Source organism: Scyliorhinus torazame, chromosome 19, assembly GCF_047496885.1.
Source record: "Scyliorhinus torazame isolate Kashiwa2021f chromosome 19, sScyTor2.1, whole genome shotgun sequence".
NCBI lineage: Eukaryota > Metazoa > Chordata > Chondrichthyes > Carcharhiniformes > Scyliorhinidae > Scyliorhinus > Scyliorhinus torazame.
This window is the reverse complement of record NC_092725.1, coordinates 23,711,895-23,729,949: the sequence shown is the minus strand read 5'-3', so window position 1 is coordinate 23,729,949 and position 18,055 is coordinate 23,711,895. Positions and strand designations below refer to the sequence as shown.

At 51.2% G+C, this 18,055-nt stretch overlaps 1 protein-coding gene across 1 annotated transcript in view; it reads right to left on the bottom strand.

Annotated features, from left to right (window-relative positions):
- The window catches only part of LOC140396640 (integrin alpha-M-like), a 283,291-nt gene that overhangs the window by 100,164 nt on the left and 165,072 nt on the right, over nucleotides 1-18,055 (bottom strand). The window contains exons 11-13 of the mRNA XM_072485434.1: nucleotides 7,995-8,124; nucleotides 1,102-1,241; nucleotides 83-223 (exon numbers count right to left, since the gene is read on the bottom strand). Of these exons, the coding sequence (XP_072341535.1) occupies nucleotides 83-223; nucleotides 1,102-1,241; nucleotides 7,995-8,124 (411 nt within the window). The remainder of the gene's footprint in view (nucleotides 1-82; nucleotides 224-1,101; nucleotides 1,242-7,994; nucleotides 8,125-18,055) is intronic.

Here is an 18,055-nt window from a genome sequence, read left to right as displayed (position 1 = left end):
TCAGCACCCTGTCTCCAACAACACGGCCACATTCGAGTACATATCCGGGGCTCGCCACCTGCTCCCTCAAAAAGAGACTCACCCTGCTCTCCATTCTGTAAACATAGACAATCCCGCCATTCTGTTGGCTGTGGTACATCGGAGCAGCAACCAGCAACAGGTCCGTCTGGCCATCCCTGTCCAGGTCCACTGGGCACAGCTCCGATCCAAAATAGGAGCCGATCTGCCGGACAGAAGCAGAAACATTTCCTGGTCAGAGGCCTGCCAACGGAGAGCTGAAATCGCCGGGGAGGCCGGCTTCCCCGAGATCGCGCCGCCATTTTGCTATCTCTAATTGAAATTGTGGGTCGCCCATCCCATCCAATGGCAATGCCACTCCCTGCAGACATGGGCATTGCCCCCCACTGCAAGTGAGGACACCTTTCAGACCCGTCCACCCCTCTTTTTACCCAACCCTTTAAGGACCGTCCCCAACCTTTATTAGGCTCCTTCATAGCCTCCCTTCATCCCACCGGTCTTCACACGCCACCTCACCTGCCCTTTCGAGGGCATGGGCCTCCCAAGCCCCAATCCTTGGCAGTGCCAACATGGAAACTGGGAGTGTGGCACTGGAAATGCCCCTGCCAACCTGGCAATGGCTTTGCCAATCTGGCACCCTGGCAGTGCCCCGCCAACCTGGTAATGCCAACCGGGCCCCCTGGCAATGACCTTGCCGACCTGGTAATGCCAACTGGACACCATCACAGTGCCAGGGTGTCACTGCTATGATGCCTATGTGGCAGTGCCAAGGTGTCTGGGTGCCACCTGCCCAATGCCCAATCAACGGGGGTCTCCAATAGCCTGGGAGACACGCCGAGCTGCCGTCACGACTGGGCTGCACCTGTCTCCAGGCGCGTGTCAGCCAGGTGCGGCTGGTGAATCTGTGCTAATCTGGATCACGCCCAGTGAGAGTGAGATCCCGATCGGGACATCTCACAAGATTCTTGCGCATTGCAAACCTGGCGCGAGGTCTCCCGTCAGATTCTACAGCCTCATCCCCACACCAGAACGGGCGCAAAGAGGCCATTGAATTATAATCTCAACATTCATTCCATCTCAAACCTGTTCTCCATTAACTTGGTCACTGAGAGCTCTGCGGGTGCCTGTGGAGAAAATGAATACGTGTCCCTTATGGCCATAGCGGGGTGCACCCGTGACGTAAAAACGCTGGTTGTCTTTCCTGGCCTCCTTCACTGTGTAGCCTGACAGACAGAAAAAAAGGTTATTACTGATTGTCGCTAACGCAAGAACCGCCCAGAGTGCCAACTATGCTTCTGGTCACACGGGAGGGACTGCAGACCATAAATCCAGGGAGCCTATCAGAGGGTCAGTGCTGAGGGAGCGCCGCACTGTCAGAGCGTCAGTGCTGAGAGAGTACTGCACTGTAGGAGGGTCAGTACTGAGGGAGCAGCGCACTGCCGGAGGGTCAGTTAGGAGAGAGTACTGCACTGTAGGAGGGTCAGTACTGAGGGAGCAGCGCACTGTCGGAGGGTTAGTGCTGAGGGAGTGCCGCACTGTAGGAGGGTCAGTACTGAGGGAGCGCCGCACTGTCAGAGGGTCAGTGCTGAGGGAGCGCCGCACTGTCAGAGAGTCAGTGCTGAGGGAGTGCCGCACTGTCAGAGGGCCAGTACTGAGAGAGTGCCGCACTGTCAGAGGGTCAGTACTGAGGGAGTGTCGCACTGTCAGAGGGTCAGTACTGAGGGAGTGCCGCAATGTCAGAGGGTCAGTACTGAGGGAGCGCCGCACTGTCAGAGGGTAAGTACTGAGGGAGTGCCACACTGTCAGAGGGTCAGGGCTGACGGAGCGCCGCACTGTCGGAGGGTCAGTACTGAGAGAGCGCTGCACTGTCAGAGGGTCAGTACTGAGGGAGTGCCGCACTGTCAGAGGGTCAGTACTGAGGGAGTGCCGCACTGTCAGAGGGTCAGAGCTGACGGATCGCCGCACTGTCAGAGGGTCAGTACTGAGGGAGTACCGCACTGTCGGAGGGTCAGTACTGAGGGAGCGCCGCACTGTCAGAGAGTCAATACTGAGGGAGTGCCGCACTGTCAGAGGGTCAGTAATGAGGGAGTACCGCACTGTCGGAGGGTCAGTACTGAGGGAGCGCCGCACTGTCGGAGGGTCAGTACTGAGGGAGCGACGCACTGTCGGAGGGTCAATACTGAGGGAGCGCCGCACTGTCGGAGGGTCAGTACTGAGGGAGCAACGCACTGTCGGAAGGTCAGTACTGAGGGAGCGCCGCAATGTCAGAGGGTCAGTACTGAGGGAGCGCCGCAATGTCAGAGGGTCAGTACTGAGGGAGTGCCGCACTGTCGGAGGGTCAGTGCTGTCGGAGCTCCGCCCTGTCGGAGGGTCAGTGCTGAGGGAGCGTCGCACGGTCGGAGGGTCAGTACTGAGGGAGTGCTGCACTGTCAGAGGGTCAGTACTGAGGGAGCATCGCCCTGTCAGAGAGTCAGTACTGAGGGAGCGGCGTACTGTCGGAGGGTCAGTACTGAGGGAGCTCCGCACTGTCGGAGGGTCAGTACTGAGGGAGCGACGCACGGTCAGAGGGTCAGTAATGAGGGAGCTCCGCACTGTTGGAGGGTCAGTACTGAGGGAGTATTGTAGAGTCTGGAGGAGATTACAGCGAGAGGGAGGTTTGTAGCGGCTGGAGGAGGTTACAGTGATAGGGAAGGGTTGTAGGGATTGGAGGAGGTTACAGTAATAGGGATGGGATGTAGGGATTGGAGGAGGTTACAGTGATAGGGATGGGCTGTAGGGATTGGAGGAGGTTACAGTGATAGGGATGGGTTGTAGAGATTGGAGGAGGTTACAGTGATAGGGATGGGTGTAGGGATTGGATGAGGTTACAGTGATAGGGATGGGCTGTAGGGATTGGAGGTGGTTACAGTGATAGGGATGGGTTGTAGAGATTGGAGGAGATTACAGTGATAGGGATGTTTGTAGCGGCTGGAGGAGGCTACAGAGATAGGGATGGGTTGTAGGGATTGGAGGAGGTTACAGTGATAGGGATGGGTTGTAGGGATTGGAGGAGATTACAGTGATAGGGATGTTTGTAGCGGCTGGAGGAGGCTACAGAGATAGGGATGGGTTGTAGAGATTGGAGGAGGTTACAGTGATAGGGATGGGTTGTAGGGATTGGAGGAGGTTACAGCGATAGGGATGGGTTGTAGAGATTGGGGGAGGTTACAGTGATAGGGATGGGTTGTAGGGATTGGAGGAGGTTACAGCGATAGGGATGGGTTGTAGAGATTGGAGGAGGTTACAGTGATAGGGATGGGTTGTAGGGATTGGAGGAGGTTACAGAGATCGGGATGGGTTGTAGAGATTGGAGGAGGTTACAGTGATAGGGAGGTTTGTAGCAGCTGGAGGAGGTTACAGTGATAGGGATGGGTTGTAGAGATTGGGGGAGGTTACAGTGATAGGGATGGGTTGTAGGGATTGGAGGAGGTTACAGTGATAGGGATGGGTTGTAGCGATTGGAGGAGGTTACAGTGATAGGGATGGGTTGTAGAGATTGGGGGAGGTTACAGTAATAGGGATGGGTTGTAGGGATTGGAGGTGGTTACAGTGATAGGGATGGGCTGTAGGGGCTGTAGGAGGTTACAGTGATAGGGATGGGTTGTAGGGATTGGAGGAGGTTACAGTGATAGGGATGGGCTGTAGGAATTGGAGGAGGTTACAGTGATAGGGATGGGCTGTAGGAGGTTACAGTAATAAGGATGGGCTGTAGGGATTGGAGGAGGCTACAGTGATAGGGATGGGTTGTAGGGATTGGAGGAGGTTACAGTAATAAGGATGGGCTGTAGGGATTGGAGGAGGCTACAGTGATAGGGATGGGTTGTAGAGATTGGAGGAGGTTACAGTGATAGGGATGGGTTGTAGGGATTGGAGGAGGTTACAGAGATGGGGATGGGTTGTAGAGATTGGAGGAGATTACAGTGATAGGGATGTTTGTAGCGGCTGGAGGAGGCTACAGTGATAGGGATGGGTTGTAGCGATTGGAGGAGGTTACAGTGATAGGGATGGGCTGTAGGAGGTTACAGTAATAAGGATGGGCTGTAGGGATTGGAGGAGGCTACAGTGATAGGGATGGGTTGTAGGGATTGGAGGAGGTTACAGCGATAGGGATGGGCTGTAGGGATTGGAGGAGGTTACAGTGATAGGGATGGGTTGTAGAGATTGGAGGAGGTTACAGTGATAGGGATGGGTTGTAGGGATTGGAGGAGGTTACAGTAATAAGGATGGGCTGTAGGGATTGGAGGAGGCTACAGTGATAGGGATGGGTTGTAGGGATTGGAGGAGGTTACAGTGATAGGGATGGGCTGTAGGGATTGGAGGAGGTTACAGTGATAGGGATGGGTTGTAGAGATTGGAGGAGGTTACAGTGATAGGGATGGGTTGTAGGGATTGGAGGAGGTTACAGCGATAGGGATGGGTTGTAGCGATTGGAGGAGGTTACAGTAATAGGGATGGGTTGTAAGGATTGGAGGAGGTTACAGTGATAGGGAGGTTTGTAGCGGCTGGAGGAGGTTACAGTAATAGGGATGGGTTGTAGCGATTGGAGGAGGTTACAGTGATAGGGATGGGCTGTAGGGATTGGAGGAGGTTACAGTAATAGGGAGGTTTGTAGCGGCTGGAGGAGGTTACAGTAATAGGGATGGGTTGTAGAGATTGGAGGAGGTTACAGTGATAGAGATGGGTTGTAGAGATTGGAGGAGGTTACAGTGATAGGGATGGGTTGTAGGGATTGGAGGAGGTTACAGTGATAGGGATGGGTTGTAGAGATTGGAGGAGGTTACAGTGATAGGGATGGGTGTAGGGATTGGAGGAGGTTACAGTAATAAGGATGGGTTGTAGAGATTGGAGGAGGTTACAGTGATAGGGATGGGTTGTAGAGATTGGAGGAGGTTACAGTGATAGGGATGGGTTGTAGAGATTGGAGGAGGTTACAGTGATAGGGATGGGTGTAGGGATTGGAGGAGGTTACAGTGATAGGGATGGGTTGTAGGGATTGGAGGAGGTTACAGTGATAGGGATGGGTTGTAGGGATTGGAGGAGGTTACAGTGATAGGGATGGGCTGTAGGAATTGGAGGAGGTTACAGTGATAGGGATGGGCTGTAGGAATTGGAGGAGGTTACAGTGATAGGGATGGGTTGTAGAGATTGGAGGAGGTTACAGTGATAGGGATGGGCTGTAGGAATTGGAGGAGGTTACAGTGATAGGGATGGGCTGTAGGGATTGGAGGAGGTTACAGTGATAGGGATGGGTTGTAGAGATTGGAGGAGGTTACAGTGATAGGGATGGGTTGTAGGGATTGGAGGAGGTTACAGTGATAGGGATGGGCTGTAGGAATTGGAGGAGGTTACAGTGATAGGGATGGGCTGTAGGAATTGGAGGAGGTTACAGTGATAGGGATGGGTTGTAGGGATTGGAGGAGGTTACAGTGATAGGGATGGGTTGTAGGGATTGGAGGAGGTTACAGTGATAGGGATGGGTTGTAGAGATTGGAGGAGGTTACAGTGATAGGGATGGGCTGTAGGGATTGGAGGAGGTTACAGTGATAGGGATGGGCTGTAGGGATTGGAGGAGGTTACAGTGATAGGGATGGGTTGTAGAGATTGGAGGAGGTTACAGTGATAGGGATGGGTTGTAGGGATTGGAGGAGGTTACAGTGATAGGGATGGGCTGTAGGAATTGGAGGAGGTTACAGTGATAGGGATGGGTTGTAGGGATTGGAGGAGGTTACAGTGATAGGGATGGGTTGTAGGGATTGGAGGAGGTTACAGTGATAGGGATGGGTTGTAGAGATTGGAGGAGGTTACAGTGATAGGGATGGGCTGTAGGGATTGGAGGAGGTTACAGTGATAGGGATGGGTTGTAGGGATTGGAGGAGGTTACAGTGATAGGGATGGGTTGTAGAGATTGGAGGAGGTTACAGTGATAGGGATGGGTTGTAGGGATTGGAGGAGGTTACAGTGATAGGGATGGGTTGTAGCGATTGGAGGAGGTTACAGTGATAGGGATGGGTTGTAGAGATTGGAGGAGGTTACAGTGATAGGGATGGGCTGTAGGGATTGGAGGAGGTTACAGTGATAGGGATGGGTTGTAGAGATTGGAGGAGGTTACAGTGATAGGGATGGGCTGTAGGGATTGGAGGAGGTTACAGTAATAGGGATGGGATGTAGGGATTGGAGGAGGTTACAGTGATAGGGATGGGTTGTAGGGATTGGAGGAGGTTACAGTGATAGGGATGGGTTGTAGAGATTGGAGGAGGTTACAGTGATAGGGATGGGTTGTAGAGATTGGAGGAGGTTACAGTGATAGGGATGGGTTGTAGGGATTGGAGGAGGTTACAGTGATAGGGATGGGCTGTAGGAGGTTACAGTAATAAGGATGGGCTGTAGGGATTGGAGGAGGCTACAGTGATAGGGATGAGTTGTAGGGATTGGAGGAGGTTACAGTGATAGGGATGGGTTGTAGGGATTGGAGGAGGTTACAGTGATAGGGAGGTTTGTAGCGGCTGGAGGAGGTTACAGTAATAGGGATGGGTTGTAGCGATTGGAGGAGGTTACAGTGATAGGGATGGGCTGTAGGGATTGGAGGAGGTTACAGTAATAGGGAGGTTTGTAGCGGCTGGAGGAGGTTACAGTAATAGGGATGGGTTGTAGAGATTGGAGGAGGTTACAGTGATAGGGATGGGTTGTAGGGATTGGAGGAGGTTACAGTGATAGGGATGGGTTGTAGCGATTGGAGGAGGTTACAGTGATAGGGATGGGTTGGAGAGATTGGAGGAGGTTACAGTGATAGGGATGGGTTGTAGGGATTGGAGGAGGTTACAGTGATAGGGATGGGCTGTAGGAGGTTACAGTAATAAGGATGGGCTGTAGGGATTGGAGGAGGCTACAGTGATAGGGATGAGTTGTAGGGATTGGAGGAGGTTACAGTGATAGGGATGGGTTGTAGGGATTGGAGGAGGTTACAGTGATAGGGAGGTTTGTAGCGGCTGGAGGAGGTTACAGTAATAGGGATGGGTTGTAGCGATTGGAGGAGGTTACAGTGATAGGGATGGGCTGTAGGGATTGGAGGAGGTTACAGTAATAGGGAGGTTTGTAGCGGCTGGAGGAGGTTACAGTAATAGGGATGGGTTGTAGAGATTGGAGGAGGTTACAGTGATAGGGATGGGTTGTAGCGATTGGAGGAGGTTACAGTGATAGGGATGGGTTGTAGCGATTGGAGGAGGTTACAGTGATAGGGATGGGTTGTAGAGATTGGAGGAGGTTACAGTGATAGGGATGGGTTGTAGGGATTGGAGGAGGTTACAGTGATAGGGATGGGTGTAGGGATTGGAGGAGGTTACAGTGATAGGGATGGGTTGTAGGGATTGGAGGAGGTTACAGAGATGGGGATGGGTTGTAGAGATTGGAGGAGGTTACAGTGATAGGGATGGGTTGTAGGGATTGGAGGAGGTTACAGTGATAGGGATGGGTTGTAGAGATTGGAGGAGGTTACAGTGATAGGGATGGGTTGTAGGGATTGGAGGAGGTTACAGTGATAGGGATGGGCTGTAGAGATTGGAGGAGGTTACAGTGATAGGGATGGGTTGTAGGGATTGGAGGAGGTTACAGTGATAGGGAGGGAGAGCAATGCCGTAGAGGGCGATGTGGAGGTGGAAATATACCCTCTGGGTGCTGAGGGTGGACACAAGGTCCAAAACACAACACGGAGACATTGTGAAGAGACTAGTTCAGCCTCGGGACCATTGCCAGGGAGATTGGCTGGCTAGGGATCCCGGATTTGGGCGGGGGAAATAGCCCTTCCCCAAAACTTTCTTGGAGTATGTTTCAGCTTATCTCCAGGTATCAAAATTATGTCCCCCATCTGCAGTGCCCCGAAGCAATGTATCGCGAGGACCAACTATCCCAAGGACTGGTGTTATCACCCGGTGTATTCTTACCCAGATAGGCATTCTTCACATCGGGGTTCATGGTTGCTGTCAGGTTGATGAACTTTCTGACTCCTGCCTTGTATTCGACCAAACCCCCCGACCAATCGTACGCACCGACAGCTCCCAGGAGGAACGCCTCCTACAATATAAATAGCAAACCAAAAATGAGCTTCCGATCCCAGGGGGAATGAACATTAACTCACAGAGATACCTGCTCAAACCTTTCCTCATCGACAAACATCCCAGCAATCAGCCCAGTCAACCTTGTTGGTACTGCCTCCAATGCAGATGTCAAAAGAGACTGTCATAATATACACCAGTATATTGTAGTGCAGACACACACACTCACACTGATGGACACGCAGTGGGACCAATCAGCATGTAGCACCATCGATCACACACGAGGCGAGACGTAAAGAACTTCAATCGAGGCTTTATTGAGCAGACTTGTTCAGACACGTTCCCCAGCAGCTCAGTCACAGAATGCAGCTGCGGGGATTAAACCCAGGTTCTTATACCCCGCCTATCTGGGTGGAGCCCAGTAGGTGGAGGATCCAATCGGGATCCAGCATCTGTCCTCCAATAGCTGCTCGGCATTCCTGGTGTACCGTATTACCCCTAATACATACCACCACATTCTCCCCTTGTTAAAAAAGAACCCTGCTGGGTGGTGGGTGGTGGGTGGTCGGGGTTTACAGGGTCGGTGCCTTAACCATTGAACTATATACAACCATGCCGCTTTTACTGGGCCACCGAATTATTCACATTTTACCCGATTTGCAGCGTTAACTATTTACAACAATGCCGCTTTGCTGGGCCACTGAATTATATACATTTTGAGTCGTTTCGATGAGTCGAGATGGTGCTCTGGTCGCCCTTTCCGATCGTCTCAGCCCGGGTGGCGGTGGTGGTGCTGGCTCGGGTCCGGTCGACTCTGGGAGCATCGCGCTGTCCCTCTCTGTTTCCTTACTCCTGGACGGGCCTGGGAGGAGAACCGATCCCCCCGGGAAGGGGGTGGCTGTGGGGTGCACCGGCGGGAGTGAGGGGGAGGTGATTTGTGTTGGGTGGGGGGGGGGGAGCTCCGGCGGGCGCCAGGTCCCGCAGAGAGACCGTGTCCTGTCGGCCGTCTGGGTACGCCACGTAGGCGTACTGCGGGTTGGCGTGGAGTAGATGTACCTTTTCCACCAGCGGGTCTGATTTGTGTACCCGCACATGTTTCCGGAGCAGGATGGGTCCCGGGGCCGCCAGCCAGGTCGGAAGTGACGTTCCAGAAGCAGACTTCCTAGAGAAGACAAGGAGGCGCTCGTGAGGCGTTTGGTTAGTGGTGGTACACAGCAGGGACCGGATAGAGTGAAGGGCATCCGGGAGGACTTCCTGCCAGCGGGAAGTTGGGAGACTCCTAGACCGTAGGGCCAATAGGACGGTCTTCCAGACCGTTACGTTCTCCCTCTCTAGCTGACCGTTCCCCCGGGGGTTGTAGCTGGTCGTCCTGCTCGAGGCAATGCCCTTGCTGAGCAGGAATTGACGCAGCTCGTCACTCATGAAGGAGGACCCCCTGTCGCTATGGATGTAGGCGGGGTAACCAAACAGGGTAAAGATGGTGCCGAGGGCTTTAATGATCGTGGCCGCGGTCATGTCGGGGCAGGGGATGGCGAAGGGGAAACGGGAGTATTCGTCAACGACGTTTAGAAAGTACGTGTTGCGGTCGGTGGAGGGGAGGGGGCCTTTGAAGTCCAAACTGAAGCGTTCAAAGGGACGGGAAGCCTTTGTCAGGTGCGCTCTATCTGGCCTGAAAAAATGCGGTTTGCATTCTGCGCAGATTTGGCAGTTCCTTGTGACTGTTCGGACGTCCTCGACGGAGTAAGGGAGATTGTGAGCCTTTATGAAGTGGTAGAAACGAGTGACACCCGGATGGCAGAGGTCCTCGTGGAGGGCTTGGAGACGGTCCACTTGTGCGTTGGCACAAGTGCCGCAAGATAGGGCATCGGACGGCTCGTTCAGCTTTCCGGGACGGTACAAGATCTCATAATTGGAGGTGGAGAGTTCGATCCTCCACCGCAAGATCTTGTCGTTTTTTATCTTGCCCCGCTGTGCACTATCGAACATGAAGGCTACCGACCGTTGGTCAGTGAGGAGAGTGAATCTCCTGCCGGCCAGGTAATGCCTCCAATGTCGCACAGCTTCCATTATGGCGTGGGCCTCCTTTTCCACTGAGGAATGGCGGATTTCTGAAGCGTGGAGGGTCCGGGAGAAACAGGCCACGGGCCTGCCCGCTTGGTTGAGCGTGGCCGCCAGAGCGACGTCGGAGGCGTCGCTCTCGACTTGGCAGGGGAGGGACTCGTCGATGGCGCGCATCGTGGCCTTTGCGATATCCGTTTTGATGCGGCTGAAGGCCTGGCAAGCCTCTGTCGACAGGGGAAATGTAGTGGGCTGGATTAGTGGGCGGGCCTTGTCTGCGTACTGGGGGACCCACTGGGCGTAATAAGAAAAGAAGCCCAGGCAGCGTTTCAGGGCTTTGGCACAGTGGGGGAGAGGGAACTCCATGAGGGGGCGCATGCGTTCGGGGTCGGGGCCTATCACTCCATTACGCACTACGTAGCCAAGGATGGCTAGACGGTCGGTGCTAAACACGCATTTTTCCTCGTTGTAGGTGAGGTTGAGGGCGCTAGCAGTCTGGAGGAATTTGCGGAGGTTGGCGTTGTGGTCCTGCTGGTCGTGGCCGCAGATGGTGACGTTGTCGAGATACGGGAACGTGGCCCGTAAACCGTGCTGGTCGACCATTCGGTCCATCTCCCGTTGGAAGACCGAGACTCCGTTCGTGACGCCGAATGGAACCCTTAAGAAGTGGTATAGCCGCCCGTCTGCTTCGAAGGCTGTGTACTTGCGGTCACCGGGGCGAATGGGGAGCTGGTGGTAGGCGGACTTCAGGTCCACGGTGGAGAAGACCTTGTACTGTGCAATCCGATTGACCATGTCGGATATGCGGGGAAGAGGGTACGCATCTAGCTGTGTGTACCTGTTGATGGCCTGACTGTAGTCTACGACCATCCTTTGCTTCTCCCCTGTCTTCACTACTACCACCTGGGCTCTCCAGGGACTATTGCTGGCCTGGATTATGCCTTCCTTCAGCAGCCGCTGGACTTCGGACCTGATAAACGTCCGGTCCTGGGTGCTGTACCGTCTGCTCCTAGTGGTGACGGGTTTGCAATCCGGGGTGAGGTTTGCAAACAGGGAGGGCGGTTCGACCTTGAGTGTCGCGAGGCCGCAGATAGTCAGTGGGGGTATAGGGCCGCCAAATTTAAATGTTAAGCTCTGGAGGTTGCATTGGAAGTCCAACCCCAGGAGTGTGGGAGCGCAGAGGTGGGGGAGGACATACAGCCGGTAATTTTTGAACTCTCTCCCCTGCACCGTTAGGTTTGCGATGCAGAACCCTTTGATTTCAATGGAGTGGGACCCCGCCGGCAGGAACGTTTTTTGGTGCTTGGCCGAATTACAAGGGAACAGCGTCTTACCATGTCCGGGTGAATAAAACTCTCCGTGCTCCCCGAGTCGATCAAACACAGCGTCTCGTGCCCGTTCACCAGCACCTTTGTCGTTGTCGTCTGGAGCGTCCGGGGCCGCGACTGGTCGAGGGTCACCGATGCCAAACGTGGATGGTGTATCAGATCGTTGTCTTCAGGCAGTGTGGAGCCGGCCACACCGGGGTCCTTGCCTGTCAGCCAAGATGGCGGCGTCCATGGATCGCACGCGGCCGGGGGTGGACAAAATTGCCGCTCCCATGGATCGCACGATGCCCGTGGGTAGGAAGATCGCGGTGCCCGTCCCCCCCTCGTGGTGTTCGGGGTCCAAAATGGCGGCGCCTGTTGGCCGCCCGTGGGTCGCTGGGGGGGTTGAGCCCGTGGTCCCATTTGTTCCCCGGAGATAGCGGCGACCCCACGGGACTGGCACACCGCTGCGTAGTGCCCCTTTTTACCGCAGCTTTTGCAGGTGGCCGAGCGGGCCGGGTGTTTTGGCTGCCCGCAAAAGTAGCAGTGGGCCCCCCCCCCGGGTGGTCTGGGATTCTGGCTTCGCACGCTTGCGGAGGGGTCGGGGTTGCCGGGGGGTCGGCCGCGGCGGGGGTCCACGGAGCCCAAGGGGCTGCAGCGCGGTCGGGGGCATAGGCGCGGGCGTTTTGGGAGGCCACGTCGAGGGAGGCTGCGAGGGCCCGTACCTCTGTGAGTCCGAGAGAGTCTTTCTCTAAAGGTCTCTGGCGCATTTGCGACGATGCCAAACCTGCTACGTAAGCGTCTCTGATCAGGAGGTCCGTATGTTCGTTCGCCGTAACCGCTGGGCAGTTGCAGTTTCGTCCCAGGATCGTTAGAGCGTTAAAGAAATCGTCTCGCGATTCCCCGGAGATTTGTCGTCTCGTCGCGAGCTGGTAGCGTGCGTAGACCTGGTTGACGGGCTTAATGTAGATCTCCTTCAGCAAGTTGATCGCCTCTGGGAATTCTTCCGCGTCCTCGATGAGTGAGTAGATTTCGGGACTCACCCTGGAATGCAGGACCTGCACCTTCTGGTCTTCTGTTGGTCTCCCGGGGGCCGTTCGGAGGTATCCCTCAAAGCACGCCAGCCAGTGCTTAAACGCGGATGTTGCGTTTGCTGCGTGGGGGCTGATTCGCAGGCACTCCGGGGTGATCCGGAGCTCCATATTCCTTTTTAAGTCTGCTCAATAAATTGTAGCACCATCGATCACACACGAGGCGAGACATAAAGAACTTCAATCGAGGCTTTATTGAGCAGACTTGTTCAGACTCCTTCCCCAGCAGCTCAGTCACAGAATGCAGCTGCAGGGATTAAACCCAGGTTCTTATACCCCTCCTATCTGGGCGGAGCCCAGTAGTCGATGGATCCAATCGGGATCCAGCATCTGTCCTCCAATGGCTCCTCGGCATTCATGGTGTACCGTATTACCCCTAATACATACCACCACACAGCATACAAAACACCACAGCCAATCACCAGTGAGAGCACACGCACTATAAAGACAGGGGACAGGAGAGTTCCCGCTCATTCTAGTAGCAGCAGCTCGGAGCACAGAGCTCACAGCCTGCAACACAGACATTCACCATGTGCTGAGTGCATCACCTGGTTAGGACGAGGCAAGGGTCAACAGTTAAAGCTGGTATTGCATTTACCCACAGTTCAAGTGTGTCAATATAGTTAACCTTATAATAAAATAGAGTTGCACCACTTCCAGTGTTGGTGACCTGTTTGTGATCCAGAACACCCACCACATCAGAGACATGGTGAGAGACGGAGAGACAAAGAGAGAGAGGGATAGGCAGAGTTAGAGGGAGAGGGAGCAACAGGGAGAGGGGGAGTGACAGAGAGAGGGAACAACAAAGAGAGCGACAGAGAGAGGGAGTGACAGAGAGAGAAGGACATGCAGAGTGATAGAGGAGGAGAAACAGGGAGAGAGAAAGAGAGAGACAGAGAAAACAAGAGAAAGAGAGAACTGCATGTACCTCAAACGACTGGAAGGAGATATCCTAAGGTGTAGGGCTTTAAGGTCCAAAGAACATAAAAAAGATGCACATGGATAGACTTTTCAACCCCTGGAACCTGCTCCACCATTCAATAAGATCATGGCCGATTTGTGATAGAGAGAGATGGAGAGGAACATAGAGAGAGGGAGAGAGACAGAGAGAAACCGAGAGAGAAACAGAGAGAGAGAGACAGCGAGAAACAGAGAGCAAGAGAGATAGATACAGAAAGATAGACACAGCGAGAGAGACACAGAGAGACAGAGAGAGAGAAAGATAGACACAGAGAGAAAGAGACAGACAGACAGAAAGAGAAAAAGAAACGGGGATTGTGAGGGAGAGCTACAGGAAGAGTGGAAGACAGCGAGACATCGGGCTGAACTCTGCGTTTGGGGGACGGTCTCTCGCCCTCTCGGTGAATCTCCTCTGATTTGCACTGGCACTGGGAGCATGTGGGCCTGAGACAATTCACGATTCGTTGCCATGGAAATGTATGCATGGCAGGATCTGTGAAGTATTCCGCTCAACATGGTGGTCCGATAGCGACGCCCGCCAGCCCCCCCTATTCCTCCCAACCACAACTGGATTTGCTGAGTCATCCCACCCCTCCCCCCCGTGCCCCGCCCCCCCCACCCACCCCCAGTCAGAGGGTGACCCAACACCCTGCCAAAGGGGGTACCAGAGCATCAGATTGCAATTGGTGCCTTTCCCCAGGCACTCGGCTACCAGCAGCGGGCATCAGACCATCCTGCCCATTAGAGCGAGTGAGGGAGAGTTACAGAGAGGGAGCGAAGCTGTGAGCGAGAGATACAGAGAGGGGGAGAGAGAGAGAAAGAGAGAAATTGTGAGGGAGAGGTACAGACAGGGAGAGAGAGAAATTGTGAGGGAGAGATGCAGAGAAAGAGAGAAATTATGAGGGAGAGATACAGAGAGAGAGAGAGAGAAATTGTGAGGGAGGGGTACAGAGAGGGAGAGAGAAAAATTGTGAGGGAGAGATACAGAGAGAGAGAGAGAGAAAAATTGTGAGGGAGAGGTACAGAGAGGGAGAGAGAAAAATTGTGAGGGAGAGATACAGAGAGAGCGAGAGAAAAATTGTGAGGGAGAGATACAGAGCGAGAGAGAGAAAAATTGTGAGGGAGAGATACAGAGAGAGGGAGAGAGAGAAATTGTGAGAGAAAGAGAGAGAGAAATTGTGAGGGAGAGATACAGAGAGAGAGAGAGAAAAATTGTGAGGGAGAGATACAGTGAGAGGGAGAGAGAAAGAGAGCGAGAAATTGTAAGGGAGAGATACAGAGAGGGAGAGAGAGAATTTGTGAGGGAGAGGTACAGAGAGGGAGAGAGAGAATTTGTGAGGGAGAGAGAGAGAGAGAGAGATTTTGAGAGAGATACAGAGAGGGAGAGAGAAATTGTGAGGGAGAGATACAGAGAGGTGGAGAGAGAGAGAGAGAAATTGTGAGAATCCCGCCCCATAGAAACTTGGAAGAATGGGCCATTGGGCCTTTCAAGCCTCCTCCGCCATTAAAATGTCGTAATAGTGTGGTAATTATTGATTCTAACCATTTACTTACAGGTGGCAAATGGAATTTTGTTTATATTTGGACAGTCCCTGGGGTGTAGATAATTTTAGGGGTGGTGTTTAGTCCTAGCTAAGCAGGTCATGGGACATCTCAGTGGGATACAGATCATGCAATTAATGGGAGGAACCAGGTCTGTCTGTAGTTTTAGCAGTTTTGCCATAGGATTTGAGTCTGACAAGACAGAAGGATTTTCCAGTTGTTCCTGAAAAGGTCTCTCTCCAAGGTCTTACTAGAGAGGACAGGAAGTAAACCTGTTCTGTAAACATTATTTATAAATGGTGCCTGAACTGTATTGGGGGTGCTTGGTTGGAAAGTTTACAGTGAAGGTGTAGGGCATAAGTTAAAGTTTTTCCTTTTTGTTAAGAACAGTTTAACTGTTAATTATAAAGCTATTTCTTTGATGTTCATGTGGTTAATTTTGTATTTAGATTTAAGTTTGTTTTCACACAAAAGGTACCTGTTGGTCAGTCACCACTCCTGGGTGAAGTATCCTTTCCCTACAGTTTTACAAATTGCAAATTATTCAGAGTTTCTCATCCGGTATCCTAACATAAATTGGAGGCTTGTCCGGTATCCTAATATAAATTGGAGACTTGTCCGGTATCCTAATATAAATTGGAGACATGTCCGGTATCCTAACACAAATTGGAGACTTGTCCGGTATCCTAATATAAATTGGAGGCTTGTCCGGTATCCTAATATAAATTGGAGACATGTCCGGTATCCTAACACAAATTGGAGACTTGTCCGGTATCCTAATATAAATTGGAGGCTTGTCCGGTATCCTAATATAAATTGGAGAGATGTCCAGTATCCTAATATAAATTGGAGACTTGTCCGGTATCCTAATATAAATTGGAGACTTGTCCGGTATCCTAATATAAATTGGAGACTTGTCCGGTATCCTAATATAAATTGGAGACATGTCCAGTATCCTAATATAAATTGGAGACTTGTCCGGTATCCTAATATAAATTGGAGAGATGTCCAGTATCCTAATATAAATTGGAGGCTTGTCCGGTATCCTAATATAAATTGGAGGCTTGTCCGGTATCCTAACACAAATTGGAGACTTGTCCGGTATCCTAATATAAATTGGAGACTTGTCCGGTATCCTAATATAAATTGGAGACTTGTCCGGTATCCTAATATAAATTGGAGACTTGTCCGGTATCCTAATATAAATTGGAGGCTTGTCCCGTATCCTAACACAAATTGGAGACTTGTCCGGTATCCTAATATAAATTGGAGACATGTCCAGTATCCTAATATAAATTGGAGACTTGTCCGGTATCCTAATATAAATTGGAGAGATGTCCAGTATCCTAATATAAATTGGAGACTTGTCCGGTATCCTAATATAAATTGGAGACATGTCCGGTATCCTAACACAAATTGGAGACTTGTCCGGTATCCTAATATAAATTGGAGACTTGTTCGGTATCCTAATATAAATTGGAGACTTGTCCGGTATCCTAATATAAATTGGAGGTTGTCCCGTATCCTAACACAAATTGGAGACTTGTCCGGTATCCTAATATAAATTGGAGACATGTCCAGTATCCTAATATAAATTGGAGACTTGTCCGGTATCCTAATATAAATTGGAGAGATGTCCAGTATCCTAATATAAATTGGAGACTTGTCCGGTATCCTAACACAAATTGGAGACTTGTCCGGTATCCTAATATAAATTGGAGACTTGTCCGGTATCCTAATATAAATTGGAGACTTGTCCGGTATCCTAATATAAATTGGAGACTTGTCCGGTATCCTAATATAAATTGGAGGCTTGTCCGGTATCCTAACACAAATTGGAGACTTGTCCGGTATCCTAATATAAATTGGAGACTTGTCCGGTATCCTAATATAAATTGGAGACTTGTCCGGTATCCTAATATAAATTGGAGAGATGTCCAGTATCCTAATATAAATTGGAGACTTGTCCGGTATCCTAATATAAATTGGAGACATGTCCGGTATCCTAACACAAATTGGAGACTTGTCCGGTATCCTAATATAAATTGGAGGCTTGTCCCGTATCCTAACACAAATTGGAGACTTGTCCGGTATCCTAATATAAATTGGAGACATGTCCAGTATCCTAATATAAATTGGAGACTTGTCCGGTATCCTAATATAAATTGGAGAGATGTCCAGTATCCTAATATAAATTGGAGACTTTTCCGGTATCCTAATATAAATTGGAGACATGTCCGGTATCCTAACACAAATTGGAGACTTGTCCGGTATCCTAATATAAATTGGAGACTTGTCCGGTATCCTAATATAAATTGGAGACTTGTCCGGTATCCTAATATAAATTGGAGACTTGTCCGGTATCCTAATATAAATTGGAGGCTTGTCCCGTATCCTAACACAAATTGGAGACTTGTCCGGTATCCTAATATAAATTGGAGACTTGTCCGGTATCCTAATATAAATTGGAGACATGTCCAGAATCCGAACATAAATTGGAGACTTGTCCGGTATCCTAATATAAATTGGAGACTTGTCCGTTATCCTAATATAAATTGGACACATGTCCAGTATCCTAATATAAATTGGAGACTTGTCCGGTATCCTAATATAAATTGGAGGCTTGTCCGGTATCCTAACACAAATTGGAGACTTGTCCGGTATCCTAATATAAATTGGAGACTTGTCCGGTATCCTAATATAAATTGGAGACTTGTCCGGTATCCTAATATAAATTGGTGGCTTGTCCGGTATCCTAATATAAATTGGAGACTTGTCCGGTATCCTAATATAAATTGGAGACATGTCCAGAATCCGAACATAAATTGGAGACTTGTCCGGTATCCTAATATAAATTGGAGACTTGTCCGTTATCCTAATATAAATTGGACACATGTCCAGTATCCTAATATAAATTGGAGACTTGTCCGGTATCCTAATATAAATTGGAGACTTGTCCAGAATCCGAACATAAATTGGAGACTTGTCCGGT